Here is a 24493-nt window from a genome sequence, read left to right on the forward strand (position 1 = left end):
TCTGGCCAGATGGCTCCTGAACACAGATTTGCATTCATTTTCGCCTTAATATCTTCCAAAATAGAGGGGCAGCTGCATTTGTTGTCAAATAAGGTTTAAAACTCCCTTTTTTTAGGAGGGGATCGTTACCTTCGCGATGGGATTGTTGAACTTTTCTCCCCTCCTCCCCTCCCCTCTCTAGTCAACAGTATCAGCTTTAAAAGGATTTAGCCTAAAACCCTAATTTGATAATCAGATTGAAATCGCTTTGGTGTGTAATCTGTATTAAAGATACTGTAGATTGCGGTTAGCCAAGCAGAGAGTAACTGTGAGGGAAATGTAGGCACATATAATATGAAGAAAAAAACATGGATTGCAAAGTGCTTTGCATTTCCTAATATATTATATTGATAATTAGGCTACGTGCGTTGTTATAGGCTATTATTACAGCACAATTTTGATACTGAAAAGAAATAATAATACAACAACTAATAATAATAATAATAATAATAATAATAATAATAAAAACAAACAAATCGCAATAAACATTGACAATTAAAGACACAAGATACAACACCGAGTAAATAACAAACACTCTGTAGAGTATATTTCATCATCATCATCATCATCATCATAATAATAATAATAATAATAATAATAATAATAATAATAATAATTTGTTATATAATATAATTTTATTACTTACGTATTTAACTGGACGAGCAGGAAAGTAATGGATTTTTCAGGCGAGCAACAGCTTTGATAATTCACTTATCTTTAGCAATAGTCATTAACCCCCCAACACCAGCACAAACAGATTGCTCTCTCACTCTCTAAAACACACATCTCTCCTTCTCTTTCTCTCTTTCTCTTCTCCGTCCCCGCATCCCTCCCTCCAGTGCGCTGCGCTCCGGTTCCCCAGATAACCCACATCGGAGTCTCGATTTTCAACCATTCATTAAAATATTAACATCAATACACACCCTGCCATGTGGCAAAAAAAAGAGAAAAAGAAACACCTTACACTCCCATATCACAAAACTAAATAACATATCGGTGCGCATTATTGTCCTTAAAACGCACTATTTATTATAAAAAGGCTCATGGAGCAAGAGGGTGGACGCAGCGGATCCCTCGAGTCCTTCTACAGTTTTCAGATGCAATTTTAGCGCGATTTGCAAAAAAAAGCATCGCGGTTTTTCTGAGCATTTGTGCGCGACTCGGCACGTGTGTGGGGAAATTTGTGTGTGAGAAAGAGAGAGTGAGAGAGCGAGAGTATATGTATGAGTATGTTTTGTACACTTCGCAGCCTAACTATGTTTTAGATCGTTGTGCGCGTTATTCTTCTCCTAACTTCAGCTGCACATCGCGCTCTTGGGTAGATGATCAGCGCAGCCAATGTAAAAGTGGATTAACTTTAAAAAAAAAAAAAAAAAAAAAAAACAACAACAAAAAAAACTGCAATCATCGAATAGGCAGGGTGATTTTGAACTATAATTCAGTCGTGTTATTGATCAGTGTGCTTTGTATCTGATACTCCAGTTCCGTTTGACTTTCATAGCGACACAGGGGCCAATTAGGCATTTGAGATATCCGTCACTGTCATTTGCACGACACGGTGATTGAGCGGATGACAAGCGCCAATAAATGATTTTATTCTGCATGTGAAACCACAGTGTGCATGGATGCACCTAACCCTAACTGCCCTCCTCATCTGAGCTCTTGCACAGCTAATAGATAAATGCTCGACCATTTTCACCCTTCACATTTTTACAGCATTTATTTCCTCTTATGTGCAGTGGTAATTTATTCGCATTAGCTGTGCATTAGTTGTGCGCATTTATTTCTAAGCTAAACCAATGCTTCTAATGGCTGACTGCATGCACAAGCTGTACATGTTTTAGGACGATTATTTCCCCTCCCCTGATTAGCTCGAGCTCGTTCATGTCTTGAAGAGGTGAATAGAAAAGTACATCTCGCTGTCTGCTTGTAGTGTGTGTATGTGTACTCACGCGGTACTTGGGCAACGCCAGCGACCGGAAATGTCAGACCCCTTCTCTTCCATATATGGTCAAAACCCCGCCCACAGCGCGTCATCGCTCTGACAGTGCGGATCCCGCGGGTCTAGAGTTTTGGCTCCCGGGAAAGGCTTCAGTCCTAGGGGATAGAGGGCTGAGTTTTGTACGCTTCCATCCATTCCGAGAGACGCTAAAGGCCCCCCTCATCAAGCTCTCTCCCGCGTCCGGGAACACCTCCGCGCTAAATCATAGTTTTTTTCCCGTTTATTTGTCTTTTGGAGCTGGAGCGCCTTGCCAGAAAGTGGTCGATTCAGCAGTGTCCTGAAGCTTTTTTTTTCCTGTAGGGATGATGACACGAGACTGAGAGCATCATCACAGCGCAAAGTTACAAGAGATGTTGAACTGATTTTTTTTTTTTTTTTTTTACAAAGAAAGAAAAGGAAAAAAAACAACATCCAGGTATTTCGACGACTCCTCCAACGGGATCTCGATCCAAACAAGCCGCTGAGAGATCTTGACAGAGAATCCTCCACTCACTAAAATCGTCCATGTCGTGCCAACACAGGACGCGCTGAAGAAGGAACCGAGACTTGTTGTGAACTGGGTTTTGTTTCTATTTTTTTTTTTTCCTTCAACAAATCACGACCAAACTCTCACAGAGATCCGAGTGCGTCTCGTGGAGAAACGACGCGTCCTTTCCCGATTTTCGCTTTGACCTCGTCGGCTGGAGCTGGTTTGCGCGCACGCCGCTTTAATGTTTGGGATTCAGGAGAATATACCGAGAGGGGGGACGACTATGAAAGAGGAGCCGCTGGGCAGCGGCATGAACCCCGTCCGATCATGGATGCACACGGCCGGGGTGGTGGATGCTAACACAGCCGCCCAAAGGTACGTCTGCCAAATCATCCCGATTTTTTTTTTCCCATGCATTTCTCAGACCAACCCTAAATCCCCACTTATGCCATGTATCAATTACAGTCTCCCCGTGCACCTCTCCGCCGCTCATTACATCATATTACTACTGTTTAAGTGACAAATCAAGAATACTCTCCCGGTCACTTTCCACCAGCTTAGATGCTTTTTTTCCCTCCCTGATACTGTATCTATTTCGTGTGTATCCCTCCCTCCCCTTGCTCCCTTGCTCCCTCTGTCCCTACTGTTTAACCGACCCCGGTTTGTCATCTTTTTTCCCCCCGCAGCGGAGTGGGTCTGGCGCGGGCGCATTACGAGAAACAGCCGCCGTCCAATCTGAGGAAGTCCAATTTTTTCCACTTCGTCTTGGCTCTGTACGACAGACAGGGTCAGCCCGTCGAGATCGAAAGGACAGCTTTTGTGGACTTTGTGGAGAAGGAGAAAGTAAGCGCCGCTTTTTGGAAATGCCGCGCAAGATGATCTTTTTTCCTCCCCTCTCAAGTTCACAGAACTTAGGGAAACGCACATGCTCCGAAAGAGTTCTGATTTAAACGGAGGATCACAGAAATTTCATTAACACATACTCCTATATACAAAATACATATCTGTGAATATTAAAGGATGTCATAATTTATACTTGTGCACTACAGTGTAAAAATGTGAACGCAATTATTACAGGCTACATTCTAGTGTGCAAAACCATACATACCGCACACTGGCCTTGAAAATGAATACAAATGAATTATAATTAAGTTATTTAAGGAATCTCAACATAGATTCTAGATATTTGCTGTTTTCCTAGATAAAGTTGCTGGACACATTATTCGAGTGTCCATGCATAGCTACAAAAGAAAAGAATACCATGCAGAGATTTAGAGCACATGCAAAATTGAAACAAATTTCAGAAAACGTCAGTCTGATTACCAACCGTGCTTATTTTCAGGAACCAAACAGCGAAAAAACTAACAATGGGATACATTACAAACTACAGCTTTTATACAGCAACGGTAAGTCAAACTTCTGCATATTGATACTGACAACAAGGAGCAAGGAATAATAATGATAATAGAATTATTCAACAACAAACAACACAATAACACTAATAACAGTAACAATATCACTTCATAACAATAACATTAAAAAAAATAATAATGATTACAGTGCTCTGTTTTAGTCAGGATATTTGTTAGGGAAGTTTCAAAATGCTCCATTACTTTGCATAAATAACTCTATCTTATTTGAGCTCCGTGCACGTTTTTCGGTGTGAGATTTTATGTGATGCTGAAATAATAATAATAATAATAATCATACTAATAATATAAACAATGAAAAAGTGTGGCTAATCCATGGCGTTTACTGAATGAAACATTTCCCACAGGCGTCAGAACAGAACAGGATCTTTATGTACGGTTAATCGATTCCATGACAAAACAGGTAAGAACAATTTTGATTATTATTAGCATGAGTATTATGATGATTATACATTTTGTTGTAGCTTTTTAGTAAGTTTTACTCTTGACTTTTTTCCCCCCACCTCGCGCTGCATTTTCCCCTGCGGTTTTTTTTTTCTGCTCGTTTAGGGTGTATGTTTTATGAAGTTTGGATTTTATTTAAATAGACATTTAGTTTTTTTTCATGTTGTTGTGTTGGTGCAGGATAATTTAGTATGAATTATTAACGCCACACTATATATAGGAGGGGGAAAAACCCCGACCCTACTGAGCACGCGCTTTAAACCCCGCGCCAGTGAAAGAGTGGGTGATATGCAGGATTCATGAAAGGCTGCTCTCTAAATGCGGGGGATAAAGTAAGCTCATTCTTCCCTCGTTATTATTCAGCTCGTATTTAAGCTCTCAATGCCCGTTCATATTTCTTTATGATTTACTGCCTCGGAGACAGTCTGATATATTTGATATGCCCTGCGTTAAGTTAATCACGGCGCACAATCCTGCGCGTGAAGTTTGCGCGACATTATTCCTGCAAGAAAATACATTACTTTTACAAAGAAGTGTGTGATTTAAAAAAAGAAAAGAAAAAAAAAGAAAAGAAAAGCAGGCTTCAATTGTTTATGACGCTAATAATCAAATCATTATATATATATATTTTTTTCCCGTGCACATCTTTTTATAATCCATATAATGCATATTTTTTTTCAAAACGTTTATTTTTATTTTTCGGCTGATGAGCGACAGTTCTACTTAATTGTTCTTGCATTTATTATCCTTGACTATAAAATCCTATGATGTATAGCCCGAGGGTCGTGACTTCTTGCTCTATATGCTTATAGAAAGAGAAATAAATCCTGAGAGGGCCACTTGAGTTGATATTGTAGTGTTTCCTCGTCATGATGTCGCATTTTAACCGTCTCATTTCCTTCCATCATGGCCACGTTTAAGAGCTAGACAAGTTGAACGCTCTGATTTGGTTAGTCCTTCGTTTAGACAGGTTTACTGGTGTTGCACGTGCGACAGAAATTATAAATATAGGTCGTGTCCTAATTGGTGTGAAAATGATCAAAGAGTCAATGGCGCTGAACAGACACTTTATGGATTTCCCGTATTTACAGCGTGTGTGTGTGTGTGTGTGTGTGTGTGTGTGTGGGAAGGGGGTGAGTGGGTGGGTGAAAAATAAATCATGGCTGTAAGGATGGATAACATCGTGCCATCAGACAGATAACTTTCTCTCCATCGCATTTAAATGCTTAAATGTTTATTAATATTTTTAATTTTGATACATAACAATTGTAAAATTAATTTATTAGGCTATACGACGCAAAAAAAAAATACATTTTAATTTTTAAGCTCTGAACGTCTGCCTGTGATTCTTGTTATTTTATACAAGGAATGTCGCAGATTTATCAGCCCTTTAATGTATTAACGGCTTTAATTTTGAGAGAGAGAAAGAGAGAAAGACTAAGAGGCTGAGAGAGATAGAGAGTGAATAGGAGAGAGAGAGAAAGTGAAGGAGAGCGCACCTCCAGCTCTGCGCCATCTGTTAAAGCCAATGCTCAAAAATTACTCAACCGTACCCCCCGACACCGTGATTTTATCTAATGCAACGAGGAAGGGGGAAAAAAATCATTGTTAGCGGCTCAAAAATAAACAGCAGATTGGCCATTAGCACTTTTCCCCCTCCAATGTGTGGCGATGATAGGCGCGGTGATGTGTGCGCTCCCCGCGCCCATCTGCACCCCGAGCGCCTTTAATGCACTAGCATTTCCCTCTCATCTTCTCAAATAAAATGCAGCGACGAGCTAAACGGTTAGCATATGCGCCTCTTCATTTATAAAGTGCTATTAATGTCACATTATTTATCATCACAGTGAAGCGCAGGGCGTTGATATTAATTTCAAATAGAATATGCTTCTCCATCATAACTTATTTATGGACATAACAAAGGTCATGCCGTATGGGAGGCTTTATTGATAAATTATGAAATTATAATGTCGCTCCTCTATATAGACATGCACTTCGTTTTATATTGAAATATTTTTCAAAAAAATTTAGTTGTTTTTTTTTTCTTCTAAAATTCTAAATTCATTTTAACCCTAATTCATAGGATATAGCAGATGCAGATTTTGTTTAGGTCAATAACACTTATTGATCTATTGGTGAAAAAAAGAAATAAAACATAAGCTACAAGTTAATATTTAAAAAATTATGCATAACACGAGGCACAATTTTTCTATGCTTTTCACTTGATTTATTATGATTATTTATTTATTTATTTATTTATTTTTACATTTTAGGCTCAGCTATAAGAAAACTAATATATTAAATAGGCCATATAATTCAGTTTTGGCAGTTTGCTCACTAATTATTCTCTCTCTCTCTCTCTCTCTCTCTCTCTCTCTCTCTCTCTCTCTCTCTCTCTCTCTCTCTTTTTGTTTGTTTGTTTCAAGGCTATTATTTATGAAGGCCAAGATAAAAATCCAGAAATGTGCCGAGTTCTCCTCACACACGAAATTATGTGCAGGTAAGGAAACCATCAATTATACACGCATTCAAAATGTGTCATATATCGGTGCATTATTTATATTTGTCCTTTTATTACATTTTACTTGCCCTGGTTTTATTTTAAATAATTTCCGGAAAAAATGTCTCGATGAATATTATTATTATTATTATTATTATTATTATTATTATTATTATTATTATTAATAATAATAATAATAATAATAATAATAATAATAATAATAATCCGATGCATAATACATAAATAACTATTTGGCCCGGATATACTAAGCAGCATCCGGATGCTGAGAGGGATTTGAATTGTGATTTACGGAGTGCGCACTATTGCACAAAGACGAAAACGGAAGCAGGTCACGGATTTTTTTTGCCTTTTTTTTTTTTTTTTTTTTTTCGGGTTGCTGCATGTGGGAGTGCACAGAGACTATGAATGGTTACGAAGATCTAAAATCCACTTAACTTTTGCATCGTGTCATTAGACATTATATTAATGACGTAGCCTTATTTCTAAATTATTATTATTATTATTATTATTATTATTATTATTATTATTATTATTATTATATTTATTTATTATTATTATTATTATTATTATTATTATTATTATTATTATTATTATTGCAAGTTGCACTAAAGGTGGCTTTTGAAGCCATGATGTATTAGGAAGTCACATATCAAAAAGAAATTGGAAAATTTTGACAGAAATAAAGGAGTACAACCAATCCAATTTTAACCACTAACATCAAGCATCAGTTACAGGCCCAAAGGTCATGTTGCATTGCCAGCTTCTGCTTTAGTGCCATTAGTCCCCACTGATGTGCTGCATTCACAGCACTGAGCTCTTAGGTATTAACATACAAAATACTCCTCTTCTTGTGTGCTGCCATGTTGCAGAGATAAGACATATATTGTTACTGACCATTCTTGTGGCTTGTGCTGTGAGTACATGCAACTTTAACATGTGTGTTTTTGTCAAGTGCAGGTTTTTTCCCCCACTTTAATCACTTTAGCTGTCAGCTTAAAGGAGCTTTACATATTTTCCCGTACCATATGGTGAGAATTTGGACATGTAACCGTTATACAAAGTGTGCTTCTTTAAATGCAAGAGGCATAAGATTTTTTCCCCTTGTATCATTTCAGCATTAATTAAAGCACTCATAATGGGAGCGTCGTAGCAGCCTCAAAATGGAGGCATTGGCACATTGTGAAAGATTGATGCAGGCTTTTGAGCCTGTAATTAATAAGTGCCCCACAAAAGCACTGGTTGAAGGTGGCATCTTGCATCCTCTCCAGATATAACAGCTTGACAATTAGAGGTAAACAAAAGGCGAAGCTGTGAAAGTGATCCTCCTGCTTCTTGGCAACCCCCCCCCCGCCCCCCCCCCCCCCCCCCCCCCCCCCCCAGTTCTCTGTTCAGCAGCAGTGCAAACACCGCAACATGTTGTTCCCCGTTTCTGCACAGCGGCGCCCGATTTGGGGATGGCCAGCCAGCCAGTCAGCCGCCTCCACCTCACGCTATAAAGGGAAAGAGCAAATGATGGATTTGGATTCAGGCTCTAGCAAGACAAAACACTCACTTCCTGAACTGAGACCAAATCTTACATCGCCGCTGTTGTTTGTCTGTCTGTCTTTTTTTCCTCCACAGCCGGTGTTGTGACAAGAAAAGTTGCGGGAACAGAAATGAAACCCCTTCAGACCCTGTGATCATCGACAGGTAAGGGCCCCTCTCTGTTTTCCATTTCCTGTTGTCTCTGGGTGGGTTGTCTTTGTGTGATGGGTGGTGCGGCCCTGTGTTTTGGTCTTTGCACAGGTGGGTTGACTTTGAAACCTTGGGGTGTCTTCAGGGAGTGTGTAATTGCTTGAGGTGCAAAGGGAGGCAGTTGTTTTAGCTCTTCCTCTCCCAGCAACGAGTCATTTATTCCTAGAGAGCAGTTGGCTTTGGATTCACAGCTCTCCCTCCTTCATCCTAATTTGTTAACAAGTGCATCATTCGACTCCATCTCCTCTTCCCCTGTTATCTTCTCTATAAACTCTAGATGTGATGCTCACAGCTTCCCACTGTCCTTGTTTCTCTTATAAGGTGTGTGTGCATGTGTGTGTATGAGCTCCCATACTGCTACTCCTGGGTAATGAGAGATGTTTCTCAGCTGGTTGTTGCTGCTTACGGGTTGATAACATTAGTGAGTTTAAATACATAGTCTCCTGCAGGATCAGTGATTGATGTTTTTTTTTTTCCGCTCTGCTCCTCCTCTTCTTTTTACTTCTGTTTGATTTCCTGTGACTTTCTGTTGGTTACAAACATTCAGCAAGTCTTGGAGTGCTTTCTTATCACCAATTATCTTGGCAGAGTATACAAGCGTGGAGAAGATGAGGGCAGATCTGAGGAGTAGGGATGTGCCAGAGCGCTGCCCGGGCCTCTTGGAGATTAGTGAGGTAGAACAAGCCCACCATGCTCCATAAAGACAGCACGAACAACTGGTGCTTGGTGCCAGAGATCAGAGCGTTTCTCTCTCTCTCTCTCTCTCTCTCTGTCTCTCTCTCTCTCTCTCCCTCTCTCTCTCTCAGCGCTGTCTCACTTACTCCCCGTCTCTCTCTGCTCTGTTGAGGTTGCAAACTTATCTCCCCATCGTGAACTTTGCCGTCCACCGAGCGAGAAATTAGATTGGGGAGAGAAAGACAGCGAGTCGCGAGCTGAGGCAAAATACGTGCCTCCGCTGGACAGCAATGCTAATGTTTGACTAGCTGAAATAGCTGTTTGCTTAGTGGAGAATGTTTGGTATCTGACAGAGGGAACATCTCTCTTATTAGTAATCAAATAGGGACTGCCAGTTGCTACTGCCACTCAGAGCAAGTGTGTGTATGTGTGTATGTGTGTGTGTGAGTCAAGTGTTGGAAAAAAGGACTCACTGCCTCTGTGCTGAATTTATGGTCATGCTCACATGCTTTGAGCACTATGAATTTCCTCCCATCACATGTCATATGGTTATAGTTTGGAAATTCTGTTCTGCATGATAATCAGTTTTTACAAGCAAGTGATCTATGAACAGCAAGTCCACTTTATTATCAGGATACATACTAGCAAAAAAAAAAAAAAAAAAAAAGTGGAACCATATTTATATAATGGAAATCCTTTGAAATCACTGTGGTATTTGAACAGACCCGCTGATGTGCAGCTACAGCGCGTGAGCAGTAATTAGTAGCAGGATGTTTTAATAGAAGGCTGAGAATTATGTTACACTGCCCTGTAGCGGAGAGGAGAGGGAGAAGAAAAGAGCAGGGAGAAGGATTATAGGGAGGTTTTTTCTCATTTTTGGAGCAAAAAGATGAACCGTGTCTCACTTCCTTTTAGTAGTTCCTGGGATGTCTGAAATCCAGCTATTCATCTGAAGAGCTGAGCTTACAGTATATATTTACCTTCAAAGAGACACATGCTGAACACTGTACAACAGGGCGTCATTGATATTTAACGCACTGGCTCTTCCCATAAATTGCTTGGCTTTGTATCGTGCCTAAATAGAGTTGGAGGGATCGGGTGTCTGCGCTTTGTGCTTCAATCTGGCGAACAATGCGTGTAACACTAGTAAAATAGGAAAAGAGGAACAGTGGAGGAGGGATTGAGTCTCAGGGAAAGAAACTGCGAAAGGAGGAGATATTGTCGTAAGTTTAAACAGTGGATAGAAAAGCTCACATTTTCATTGTGGGCCGCCTGAAAAGGCTGGGAGTATCGTTTTCATCCATGCTGCACGATCACAAAGGCAGACGTGCTTCATTAGCCTACTGCATTGTCCATGTATTGCCACTATGAACAGATAATTTTATCCTTTTGCTCCCAGAACTCTTAGCCAGAGAACAGGGAACTGAAGAAAAAAAAAAGTGCTGAAACTTTAACCTGGAATGTGAAGTGCGAGTCCGGGTGGGACAAGCAGCAAAGGGCCCATTCCTCAGCACAGAACTTTTTTTTTTTTTTTTTTTTGCACTCGTTTATGTCGGCCAAAATTGTGACAGAGGGATATGTAGATATGAAATGATTGGTGTCAGGAACAGGGAGGCCTACGTGTGCTCATGTTCAACAAGCGCTTGGAAATAATGGTTTGCGTGGACATGGAGGGGGATGAATCTAGAAAATGAATGGGGGGATTGTTTAGGCAGACAAGGGAGGGCCGATTATGTTACAATCAAAACATTTAACTGGGGAACGAGAGAAAGAGAAGGGAACAGAAAGGAGGAGAGAGAGCGAGAAAGAAAGGAAAGAAAGGAAGGGAAGAAGTGAGAGAGAGAGAGAGAGAGAGAGAGAGAGAGAGAGAGAGAGAGAGAGTGTTATGCAGCGCAGGTCCATGCTGACCAGAGGAACTTGTGATCCATTATCGATAACATTCTCAGCACCATTTTCCCAGATGGCACTCAGGGCAAGCGCGCTGCTCGCTGGCACGGGCGCGGGCAGTAACTGGCACCATCACGCTGCTGGCATTTTCAATGGAGTTTAAGAGACTTATCATTCCAAATGTGTCCTATTTTCCTGTAGGCAAGCCAGACATCTGTTTATCCTATTTTCTCTTGGACTTTAGCACAGCTTGGGAAAAAAAAAAGAGAGAAAAATAACAGCAAAAGAACGAAAAGTTGGTCGCATTTAACAGCTGTTGCAGAATTGCAGAATCGATCTCAGCGGATCTTTAAATATTTCACCTCCCACTGCTCTGGCATAGATTATTCATCTAAGGGGGTGAGTAAAGAAGGTGAAAAATAAAGAGAGAGTACGAGCAAGATGTAACGCCGAGGTCTGTAAGTGATGGATGCTCCACGAGCTTTCAGAGACAGGTTAGCGATCATGTGCCAGTGTGTCAGGAGAGGATTGTGGCTTTATTCTGCGGCTCGAGGACTAATAATACTTGCCACTGATCAGGGCTTTCCTAGCCACCGATCTCCCTTTCACTTCCTGTCACAGAGGTCAGGACAGCCTGACCCCTGAGAGATCCCACCACCCCACCCCATGCAGCTGAATAATGCATGAGATTGACTTTTTCTCTCTTTTTTTTGCACACAGTTGTGTGCTGGGCCGATTTTCCTCCTATAGCTTATTCCACATAGTCGCCTGCACCTGTTCTCCAACTGGGCTCGGGCGTCATTTGGGCCTGTTGCTGATTTCATTATATTTCCATATGAGGTGAATTAGGGGTGATTTTTAGCCACCCCAGTCATGTGTTGAGAGATTTTCTTTTAAAGACACTCACATTGATACCCCCCCCCCCCGAATATAAACAGCCAATCCATGAGCCTCTTTGATATGTTCTCTTTATTTCTTCTTCTGATTTGTTTTTTTTTAAAAACGTTTTTCTTTTGTTTGCCTCTCTGGCACATGATGGCCCAGGTCTTCATGACGAGCTCTCCTCCCTCTCTTCGGTGTGCAGATGCTCGATTGCGGCTCGCTCCGAGCTCAGCTGAACAAATGCCAGCATTTAGAAGGTCAGAGCTTTTGTTGGTGTGGGGAGAAAAAAAAAAAAAGAAGCGCTATGGAAATGAGCTGAGGCAAAAAAAACAAAACAAAAAAAAAAACAACCCGAAAAACCAAGGGATATTTAAAACCTAAAATTCAATTCATTGTCTCTGTCTTAATGTCATTTACATTTTTGGCTGTGTCCCGGGCTGTCGAGGAGGATTTTGGAGACGTCTTTAATTACATATCAGCGTCGGAGCAGAAGAGCAGGATGTGATGGACCTGGAGACAGAGACAGAGAGAGAGACGGTTTGTTTTGAAATGCTTCTGAATGGCAGGTTTTCACAGACCTGTGTGGAGGGTAATTAAAAGAGTGTTAAGTGGAGAACAGTGCTCTGTTGCTCTCTCTTTCGCTGTCTGTCTCTCCTGTAGGAAGCAGCAGAGGGTTGCTCAGCTGTTACTGTAGCCTCCAGCCATTTCAGGTCTGCATCTTTTTTTTTTTTTTTTCATGCTCAGGTGACATTCAGATGTAGATGTGTGGATGTGGTGTGTAAGTGAGCATGCCTGTGAGTATGCAAGTTCATGTGAGAGCAGCTTTTTATGTGTTGTAGAATTGTTTTAGAAATTTTCTGAGTGTATGAAAGAGATAGTGGGAGAAAGAGAGGGGAATAAAGGAGCTACACAGAGAGCCACTGGTAGAGTGTGTGTGAGAGAGAGAGAGCTTCATTAGTTCTGATTAATGGCCGAGCAGACAGCAGATATATCTCTGGCCAGGTAACAGCCTCAGAGCCGCACTACAGCACCAGCACAGGTGTGTTCAGCTGCTCTTATTTATGAGGCAGTCAGCAAGCTTTCTGTTGCTCATGCCATGTACACACACACACACACACACACACACACACACACATTGCTTCTTCCTCCCCCTTCAGCCAGCTTGCCTTGTGAAGTAAGGTGATGGCTAGGGCCATGTTACAAATTCTACTGACCACTACCAAATTAGCCGACACAGCAGTAAAAACGCTCCCTGGCTCCTTCACTTGGCTCCAGTGTGTGTATGTGTGTGTGTGTGTGTGTGTGTCTGGCCTGGCGTGTTAGTGGGGGGTATTTGCGTTATTCTAAGAGACCATTAATGCGTGCCTGCATGGAGCTGGCCATGCTAAGCGGCTGCCGTTTTGGTGCAGGTGTTCGGCCCGGCTCTTTTGAAGCTTCAGTCACACACCGAGCCGCAGCCGCTCGCTGCTGTCAGGACTGTCTGATTCCGCCTGTGGCATGGGAACCTTCTCTGGGAGATGCTTGTGTAAAGGATCGCCTGTGTGTGTGTGTGTGTGTGTGTGTGTGTGTGTGTGTGGAGGAGTTGTAGAGCTGAGACTGAGATTCAGGGAGGAAACGAGGCAGTCAGAGATGTCAGAAACCCCTTTAAGGGAGTGAACTGATAGTAAAAAGCACAATACTATGTACATTCTTCTACACTCACTTATCAGGAGCCTAACCAAAAAAAACAGCCATTTAACATCATTAAGATAAGAATTACACTCCTTTTCTTTTTTAACTTTGTGAAGAAGTGTTCTGGTATGGTAATAATTTATGACATGGATATTATGACAGGGATAAAAATTTGGTTCTTTGCAGAGTCTGTATTAGAGGTGATCAATATGGCAAATATGTCATGTTACTGAAAAGCACTTTGATGAATATACAGAGAATACATCAAGAACTATATATATATATATATATATATATATATATATATATATATATATATATATATATATATATATTAGAAATGCACCGAAACTAAACTTCTCAGCCGATACCTATAACCGATTAATACTATTAATACTATTATATTAATATTAATACTAATAATATTAATAATAATTACTTCCACAATTATGAAGAAAAAGCAAATAAAAACTGTATTCTCTCCATTTCAGCAAGTTGTTTGACAGTAACTGGTCTCATAAACAGAAAACACATTACTCAAATTAACACATTAACTAAATTCTGAAGATTAAAGAAAGATTTCTTATCTTATTGAATTTTATTAATTCATATTAACAGAATTACTTGACTGAATTGTAAACAACCTCCTGTTAGGTTCACATTCACTCACCACAAACAAAAGCATTTCTACTACATCACTGAACATCAAACTGGTAATATATCATTTTTTTGATGATATTAACGTATACTAACATTAACTAGATATGAAATATACTACTCTACAAATATATTTTTCTGTGCAATATATACTACTTCTTGGTCACTCATCTTCATTTAAATCTTTCAGCGGTGTACTGGCCCTTTAATTCAGTGCGCGAGTAGCGCGGAAAAAAAATTGACACGACACCAAACTCCTGTTTCACTGCTGCTCACTTCCGGTGTAAAATTTTAGCAGAAACTTACAAACTGCAATTTTGTCATCATTCTACACAAGAGACACCTTCTTTACACACAGCACGAAATCCATGTGTTTTCCCATCCTCTTTTGATTGACAGGATAAAATCGGCCCTGATCATCGGATGTTTTTAAACTAGCCCATAGCGGGAAAAATAGCCTTTATCAGCCGATACTGATTATCGGCCAATACATCAGTGCATCTCATATATATATATATATATATATATATATATATATATATATATATATATATATATATATATATGAGAGAGAGAGAGAGAAATATAGATAGATGCATATATGCATATATATATATAAATGTTAAAAATATTTAAAATGTTAATGGCTTGAAGAAATCACAGAATTGTCAGAATTGTCATTACGTTCCAACAAAATTAAGGTCAAATGATGTTCAAATAATTTTATTTAATGCCTATAAATATGATTCATATGTGAGTAACAACAAAGTTCATTCGAGTTTTAACAATGTGTAAAAAAAAGTACATGTGTTACATGATGTGTTTTCACAATATCTATATCAAATCATCATTTTTCTCTAGCTTGTGTTCAATGTTGCATCTTTATTTCCAAGTTTTGATAAAAAAAAGTGTGTTTGTTTTTATATGCAAATGTGTCACAGCTATTAACAAGTCGTCTGTGCTGTAGTTAGTGCGACTCATATCGTGGCGCTCGTTTGGAATAATTTGTTAATTGATCCTTTGTCTTTGTGCCCAAAATAATGATATTCAGAAATACCTTCATGAGCTGAACAGATGACACTCTCACCTTGAAACTCTTCAAAACACACACACACACACACACACACACACACAGCTTATAAACCATGAACGCCGTCTCACTGGAGAGACTCAGAGAGAGAGAGAAAGGGAGATAGAGAGAGAGCGAACAGCTGGCTTCCTTGAACTGGGGATAACTGACAGTTGTCTGTAACAGGTTTTAATGAAGATTGTCACCTTTTATGCCAGGAAGTAAAGAGTTGCCAGATCTCTGGTAAAGGAGAAAGGCAGGGTTGCCAGATCTACAGGAGTGGAGGAAGCATAAAAGACAGAGAGCTTTAACCTGTGTTTGGCAGGCAGCAATCTGTTCACGCTCACATAGAAAATAAACGGACAGGACGGACGAGAAGCCAAAACCTTGCAGCCGCTAGCCTGGGCGTGCACTTGGGTTACAGTCGAAACAGATGTACTCTATTACACACTTTTTACACGGCACCTCAAAACTATTTCCTACGCTAAATGTTCGCAGAATTATGGATCAGATGGATTGCACTTCTGGGAATTGTCGAAAAAGTATGCATTTTTTTTTTTTTTATCATAGTATGGGCCTCTGTAAGAAGCCAAAATACAATATGGTTTGAACACTGGATATAACTATGCAGGTATAATGAAGATTTCCTGGTGTCGATTCAATTCGATTCATTTTGGCTTGATTTGTATCGAATCAGTTTCAACTGATTCGATTGGATTCAGTTCAATCATCACTTAATTTAATTTTTCTCTCATGTTGTGTGGATTTAATATGAATTCCATTCTGTTAGTGTTCTGCCTTTGAATTGAGTCGATTCAGTTCAATTCAGTTCAGTTCAGTTCAATCCGATTCATATTCCATTCATTCTTCAAGCGACATTAATACTGAATGCACTAGTGACACAAGTAACAGGGAGTTGTTTTGTTCTTGGTAATGACCATAACCCTGGTGTGTACCTCCACCGTGTGTGTGCGCATGTGTGCGTGTGTGTGTGTTTCTGGGTGTGAATGTGTGTGTGTCTGTCCGTGTGGGGAAATGGCTTTAACATGTGTGGAGAGGAGGGGGATCTGAGCTGGTGCTGTCGTAAGACATGTTGCATGGGCACAGAGAACGGAAGAAAGCGGCTCCACAGAGTCTCTGTTGAGACACACACACACACACACACACACACACACATACACACACACATACAAGTGAACATGCACTCCACAGACACTGGTGAGAAAGAAAGAGTAGTGGACATTGTAAAGCCAGGGCATCAGGAGAAAGCAGAGAAGAAGAGGAAAGAGAGAGCAAAGCAGGAGGAGAGTTGAAAAAATAAACCCACTACAGTTTGTGTGTGTGTGTGCATGTGTGTGCGTGTGTGTGCGTGCGTGCGTGTCTGAGTCTGGTGGGGGTATTGAGAGTCTAATCTGACAGAACTGTGAGGAGAGGGACATATGTGCTCTAAAAAGGCCTTTTATTTGATTGGAAGCACAAAGAAGCAACACTCCCCTTTTGTCGGGCAGTGTGAATGCTCCTGCTGAGCCTGTCATCATAGAATGGTGCAAGTACAACTGCATGCAGAACACACACACACTTTACAAAAATAAACACAATCAACGTCAAACGTACACATTTCAATCTTAATATACAAAGATGTAAAACCACACATTAGAAATATTCACCAGTATAAACACAACTATTATCAGAACTAAATATTTGAGTGTTATTTCCCACACACACACACACACACACACACACACACACACACACACACACACCAGACGGTTAGAGAGGGTCTGTTGTTACTCAATAGGCAGGCGTGGGTGCATGTGCCTTTTGAATAACAACCAGGCAAATTGGATCAGTTTTGGTTAGGCGAGGACTGTAAGGAATGCAAGGCCAGGGTTCGTGAATGCAGGCAGCATGTTCCCGTTTCATACAGCTGAGATGCTCTCAAAGCCTCCTTCTGCTCTCCATTAACTTTAATGGGCAGTGTTATACTTGTGCAATTTGTTTTATGAAAGATTAGAAACGAACTGCAACCTGAACGAAATCAGAAACCTGAAATGAGAACGCTTCCACTTCAGGCAGCACAGGAACCACCAGTACATCAGGACAAAAGCGAACATAAACCATTCGAGTAAAAATATCTCAAACCATTTGACACCTATCTTGACAGATTGATTTGTGACTTGTAAATATATAAGGTCAGTATTGTAATTTGACTGTAAGTTTTTTTTCTTCCTGTAAACAACTTCATGAGATATCAGATAAGTAAGACTTAAGTGATGCCATGTAATACTTATTTATAGCAATCATTTTCTACAAAGGTAGCCAGACGAAGACGAATACATCTTTAAGTGATATGCATACTGTATACTGTATATGTATAGCCAAAAAGCAACCATCAAAAAAGTCCAGTTCATGGATTTGCTTTTCCAGAAATTCTAAACGCCCTACACAAAGTGAACATTGCACAACACTTGCTGCACACACATCTTTATGGAGTTTGATTGTGTTAATGGGCCAGTGGTGTGTTTGTGGAAAGTGCAGCACGGCTGGCTGTAAATGCAGCCCTCGCACACTGGAGGCATGGGTTCATTGCTTTTTTTTTCTCTCTCTCTCTCCTGCTGTAAGAGTAAGTGTAGATTCACATCCACAGCATTTGTTTCGCATTAGTAGAGGTTTGTAAATCAGACCTCAGCGTTTGCAGGGACTCCTCTGCCTCTCCATTCTCAGCGGGAGATATCCCGCTCTTCTCCTATCCATCCATCCATCCATCCATCCATCCAACTCTCCCTCCCACTCCGTCCGGCATCCCATCATCCCAACCTTATTCTCTATTCTCTCTTTACCTACAGCTCCTCTCGACTTCCCCCACCCCACCCCACCCCACATCACCATCCATTCCCATTTTTCCGAATGTGGCAATTTGTTGTGTGACACGGCTGAGATTAGGTTAGGAAACTGTGTACGGATTGTATTGGACTGCGAGGTCACAGGCCAGCGATCTGGACATTGGGCACAAACCATCAGTTTCCCCCTGGTGAGAAGCACTGGGCCTTGGCCATCTCAGTCCCTGGGGTCCCCTGTGCTGGATCCATCCTCTTTTCGAATCTTTAAAAACTGCAGCAAATAAGTATCATTTATTAAAGCTGACAAGTTATCTCTAAATATACCCCCCCCCCCCCCAACCTGGACACCCACCCTTCACCGCTGTCAAAAGATTATCAGCGTCCTGTTGATAACAAAAGCACATTTTCGTCTGTCAAACGAAAAGTGGTCTTTGAGTGCAGATTACACTGAATTGCGCAGGAGGAATAAAGAGGTTTTATAGTTGTACTTATTATTTTTATTGTAATGGCAAGACTGTGTCTGTGCATTCGTTTCCCGATTGCCCACCGCATGTAAAGATGATGCAATGCTCAAACACCCCCAAGTCAAAACAACACAGAGGGAAAAGAAAAGAAAAAAAAAACGACAAAAAGAGAGATATGTTTTGGCAAAGGAGAAGAGGTAGCGAGCGAGCGAGCAGTTCAGGGTTAAGAGAGCGGTGGTTGGAGAGCCCTGCTCTGGCTCACGGCGATTTGTCATTATAAGAGAACCTCTACTCATGTTTCCCAAGACCTCATTAGAATTATTCCCAGCAATTATGCTGTCCAGGACCCCGGTGCAGTCCAGCAGGCCTCGCTTGCTGTTTATTAGGCTAAAAGCAGGGTCTGATTTCCATGCCTTTAAATACGGGGTGTGACGCTGATTTATGGGTGTTGCAGGAGGTCAGGTGCAGTTGATAAGGCATCATTAGAGATGGCAAATATTTGGCTGACAGTCAAGAGCTGTTTGGTCTCACAACACAAAGACAATTAGCAAAATGATTTTATATTACATTACTGTGCGATAAATCATAGTTGCTGGTTTATCAACAGCTGCATCTAGATGAGAGAATGAGGGTGAAACAACAACAATATAGGCTACGATGTTTCATTTTCAGTGCCAATTTATGCATTAAGCCATGTACATCAACTACTAACTAATAGTGCTTAGACTGCATTATTACTTCTGCAATCTACTCGACAGCAAATTACTCTCAATACAGAAGAGACACAAACGGTTGAGTTTGAGTATGTGGCAGTAATAATAATAATAATAATAATAATAATAATAATAATAATCTTATCAATAAATCAGTGTGTATATTAGGTTATTGGTGTTAGTATGGCTGTTTGCTCTCTCAGGAAAATATGAGTGCTTGTGATGCGGTAGCTGCATAATTATCCTCTTGTGGGGCATGCACAATGGCGCCAGGATGATGAATCGATGGCAGATTGGAAGCGTGGTTTAACTGTCATGTCCCCCCGATAAGGGGGAGCTCGGGGATTGCTCGCTCTCGCTGCTAGCTTCCTAGCCTGCCAGTTTATTAGCGCAAATCCCAAATGTTTAGTAAACTCATTAGGCTCCATCTAACGCTAATTTATCATCATAGATGGACCGTGGGAGGAGAGGGCCACGGAGAGGCCCGTGGCCGTCCGCCCGATCAATCACTGCTATGGCGGCAGCCATATTTCATTAAATCTGCCCGACCCTTGTGAGTTATGTGGACTCCAGTGTGGTGGACGGGCTTCCCAGGCTAACGATGCCCTCTGATGATGCTTATCTACAGGAAAACACTGAGGCCCTTCGACCCTCATCACACGCATACAGCCCCCTGCTTCGACAGTCCTCCAAACACACACAGAGAGAGAGAGATAAAAGAAGGCTTTTTTAAGAGAAGTGGCCAAATTTAAGACAAGAGGCGCACATTATGGATGCCTGTGGGTTTTAAACCTCAAAGGTTGGAGATAAAAAAGGGTTCAAGTGCTGACTCAATTTTCTCTTTTTTTTTATCATAAGTGTGAGGCCTCTGTAGTGTGAATGAGAAAATCCTGATCCTGAAGATCCCTACTGTAATTCACAAATCAGGGCGATCCTTATGATCTTTTTCCAGATGAAATATAGCTTTGCTGAAAGTAAGGGGCCAGCATCGATTGCGCCCGCTCTCCCTCCTGGACGCGATCATTAAAGACGAGATGTGTAAAATAGAGCGAACGTTCTTGCTCTGTTCTATCTGGATGCTGAGCAGCTAAAGGACTTAGATGTGCTTTTTTTTCCCATCAGCTATTTAGCCACCTCCGTCTCTATGCTCAGTCGAAGAAGAAAAGGTCTAAAAAGGAAAGAGGTGCAGAATAAACATTGTATGGAGGCAATAATAAAATATGACAGGTATTTCCTGGTGCTGGTCAGGTGGTGAGAAAGGTCCCCAGCAGTCTGTTTTAATTCACCTGACTTATGTTCGGCCAGCTTTGATTTACCCTCCGATTAAAACCCACCACTCGACCGACCGACTGAAATCAGATCTCGCCACAGCTTGGCCGTATTGATCCCTATTTAACATCAAGGCTCGGAATGGATTGGCATCGATTAACAATAAAAACACTCGGCGGCTTGTCTGGGAGGCTGTTCAATATGCTGAATGAAAAAGTATCGTGCCACTGCCCTTCATTGAGCGCCGGAGAAACAGTGGCAAAGGAAAAATAACAGCAGGAGCGGCCTCGGCCTCGGCTGAATTTTACTAGATGTACTCCACCCCCAACCCCCCCCCCCTCTTTATTTCAACGTTTGCTCTTGACAGCACAGGAATAAAAATACGAGACGGGGCGAGAAGAGGATATAAAGCATCCAGAGTGTTTGGAATGTGTCATAAGCAAAGGGCATGACTTTTTATTCGCAACACTAATGACAGAACAGCTGAAGTATGTGCTGGGGTTTTGTGGGTAGTTTCCAGCTAAGTGTCTGTTAAGTAGCACAAATCTGCACACACTTTGGCTGTAGATCCCTGAGCAATGGAGTGACCTCAGTGCGAGAGCTTGTCCACCCTGACTCATGAGGTAAAGCCCATAGCACATTAAGTTTCTCTCTGGAAGCAACGCTTTCTCAAATCTCTGAGGCCTCAGGGCCAGAGGAGCCACCCGCATCTGCAAAGCATTACCTGATCTCATCCATGCAGGAGTTTACAGTTATATAACGACACAGAAAAACCACAAATCCTTGTGGGGCACTGAATTTAACACAGAGTTTATATTTCTTTAAAAATGGCATCCTTCTGCTAGACCTACATGAAAACATGCTGAAAAAAAAAAAAAAACCTGCACACACACATAAACCTCTTACGCACACACATAAACCTTACCTCTAAGGCTAGTTCATGCGTTTGCCTACATAGCAGAATTTATGCATATATGCACCTACACACACCTCCTACAAAACAAATACACAAACATACACACACTCCACTCTCTACACTCCTCCTGTGCACACACAAACAATCTGGAGTCTATTAGTGTCTAGGCCAAATCCAATTTGATTACTTAAGTGTTGATTAAGGTGGTGGTGACTGAAAGAGCTCGTCCTTCTCCGGCTGTTTGTTTATTATTTACCTCTAAGCTTGATGGTATGGCCACCAGACCATCAGTGTCTCTCATCTCCTCTCAGCTCGGCTCCTCGACGTTGTTTTCTTAGCCAGAACCCCATCTGTCCAAGCTAACCACCAGTATGTTACTACCGAAGGACGCGACCGAGTCTGTTCCATCTATGCGGAAATTTCTGGATGAAACGGGTAAATGAAATTAAACGGTTTGTATAAGCAGTGCAAAATCTTTCTTCTGGTAGAGTAGTGTCACACAGGGAACAGGAGATCAGATCGGTCATGGTCTGCACAACTTTCCATGTCTTTAATATTCATTCTTATTAAATTGGCCTACACTTAGTTATTAGTTCAAAGCTACTACAGTATTATCAACAGTGTTTCCTGTTTTTAGATCATAACTGAGTAATGTTTGCATTTTAAAATCAAACCCCCTTTCACTTAACACATCAAGGTAAATGTATGTTGTATGTATGTGAATTTCGGCTACAATACTGCACCTTGCGGACAAGGTGTGATTGTGCGTCTATAATAAGGATGCACATTATTGTCTAATATTATTCAGAGATAGTATTCAATTCAATTCAATTTTATTTGTATAGCACTTTTTACAATGGACATTGTCTCAAAGCAGCTTTACAGAAACATATAAACACAGGATATAGATTTAGTAGTATGAACACCTCACATATAGGCTTACACATAATACATTCCCTAATGTTTAGTGTCAAATTGAATGTTTTTCACTCTATTTCCTTTATGAACTGAATGTTTTGAAGTGTCGAATTGTACGCGGGGTAGGGGTGGGCACGTTGGCTTAGTGGTTACCACGCTTACCTGGGGTCTGGGGTTCAAATCCTGTCCCCACCCTGTGTGCACGGAGCTTGCATGCTCTCCTCATGCTTTGGAGACCAAAGCATCCTAGACCAAAGACATGCATTGTAGGCTGATTGGCATCTCTAAATTGTCTGTAGTGTGTGCATCTGTATGCGATTGTGCCCTGCGATGGGTTGGCACCCCGTCCAGGGCGTCCCCCACCTTGTGCCCCGAGTTCCCTGGGATAGGCTCCAGGCTCCCTCGTGACCCTGTGTAGGATAAGCGGTACACAAAATGGAAGGATGGATGGAATTGTAGGCGCTTAATAAAATGGCAGCTGCTAACTAGAACATGGATATACCGGATGTCTTTGCTTCCAAATTTGCAACCAACGTTACAAAGGTTAAGGACAGTATTTGAAGCTTAGTTAGTGTTTATAGTCATTTTACAACAAAATCCAACCACCTCTCTTGTTCATATCTTTCATGACATTAGGTTGTCTTTGAATTCAGTTTGGTCCGGCACTGGATATGGACTACAAACTATAGCTGAATACGATTTTACCCCCTAATACAGCAGCACAGATCCCGAAACATAAAGAGTCCGAATGTGTTTCCAACTCAAGATCAGTGCTGTTCCTCTGACAAGGTTCCCAGCTGTGGAGGATCAACTCAAGGCGAGTCCTGTCTCGCTGCCAGGCACACAAAAAATTATACACGGAGCTCGCTGCAGAATGCCAGGCTGCTCCAACTGCAACAATGTGAGTAGTCTGTGCCAAACACGGCAGCAGCTGCCACCTTGTGCACGGCGGGAGTGAGACGACACGGCCGCACCCATGCCGATGGCGCTGTGTTTTAATGACACAGTAAAGAAGAAGAGAGATGAGAGACAGGTATGTTGGATAGCAGGAGAGGAATGCAACAGCTGCGAGTGTATGTGTTCGTGTGTGTGTTGATGAGGAGTTGCTAAGCAAAGAGACAAAGAGGAGTAGAAGAGGGGAGGAGGAGGGAGAGGAAGTCCTAGATGACTTTTTCTGTGAGTGGAGGAGCTTTAATTGGCCTGTGGGAGGCAGAGAGGGAGAGAGAGAGAGAGATTTGGACATTATCTCCTCAAAGTGTCTGGGGTCACTCCCTTACCTCCTTCTATTTAAATGCTCAGCCTTGTCAACCTGACACAACCCAGACAAGTCTTTAGCTGCTCTTTAATGTGTAATACAGATACACACACAGATATCCATAAACTTCCACACACACACAAACTCAATGCCTCCAGATACACCAGCAATATCGAATGCATCTACACATAAATCTTACGTTCAGCTACAAGTATATAAACTACTCATACACACACTCCTCCCTCCTCCCTTTCACACCTTTCAACAGGTTTGCTTTACAAGCCATTAACTCAGCTTAATGGCGATGCACTTTCTCCACTTCCATTGATTCCGCAGTGTTAAACTGCTCCGAAAAACAAGCCGACCTCTCAGAGTCAGCCTGATCTCCCACACCTCGGAGTGCCACCTCTCGTTTAACGGAGAGACAATGAACACATTGAGTCGCTCTCTCACACACTTCCGCTCTCCTCCAGGATTAAAAATGTTGAGGTAAGCTAGCAGTCACACCGGATATTCGCTTCACTGTTTTCTTCACCTGGATGAAGTACGACTCCGGGTGTCATGCTGTGTGAGATTTTTCGACGAAACGTAGTGTTAGCTGGCTAGCTAGTGAAACAGCAACAACAACAACAACAACA

At 41.4% G+C, this 24493-nt stretch overlaps 1 protein-coding gene across 16 annotated transcripts in view; it reads left to right on the top strand.

The window, feature by feature from the left end:
- Window positions 1-1320: 1320 nt before the first annotated feature.
- Window positions 1321-24493, top strand: part of ebf3a (EBF transcription factor 3a) — a 98889-nt gene continuing 75716 nt past the window's right edge. For all 16 annotated transcript variants that reach the window (XM_053639050.1, XM_053639056.1, XM_053639053.1 and 13 more), the window contains exons 1-6: window positions 1321-2885; window positions 3197-3353; window positions 3853-3916; window positions 4288-4343; window positions 6811-6884; window positions 8526-8594. In XM_053639050.1, the coding sequence (XP_053495025.1) occupies window positions 2752-2885; window positions 3197-3353; window positions 3853-3916; window positions 4288-4343; window positions 6811-6884; window positions 8526-8594 (554 nt within the window). In that variant the 5' untranslated portion in view covers window positions 1321-2751. The remainder of the gene's footprint in view (window positions 2886-3196; window positions 3354-3852; window positions 3917-4287; window positions 4344-6810; window positions 6885-8525; window positions 8595-24493) is intronic.

The sequence above is a fragment of the Ictalurus furcatus genome, chromosome 13 (genome assembly GCF_023375685.1).
Source record: "Ictalurus furcatus strain D&B chromosome 13, Billie_1.0, whole genome shotgun sequence".
In the NCBI taxonomy this organism is placed as follows: domain Eukaryota; kingdom Metazoa; phylum Chordata; class Actinopteri; order Siluriformes; family Ictaluridae; genus Ictalurus; species Ictalurus furcatus.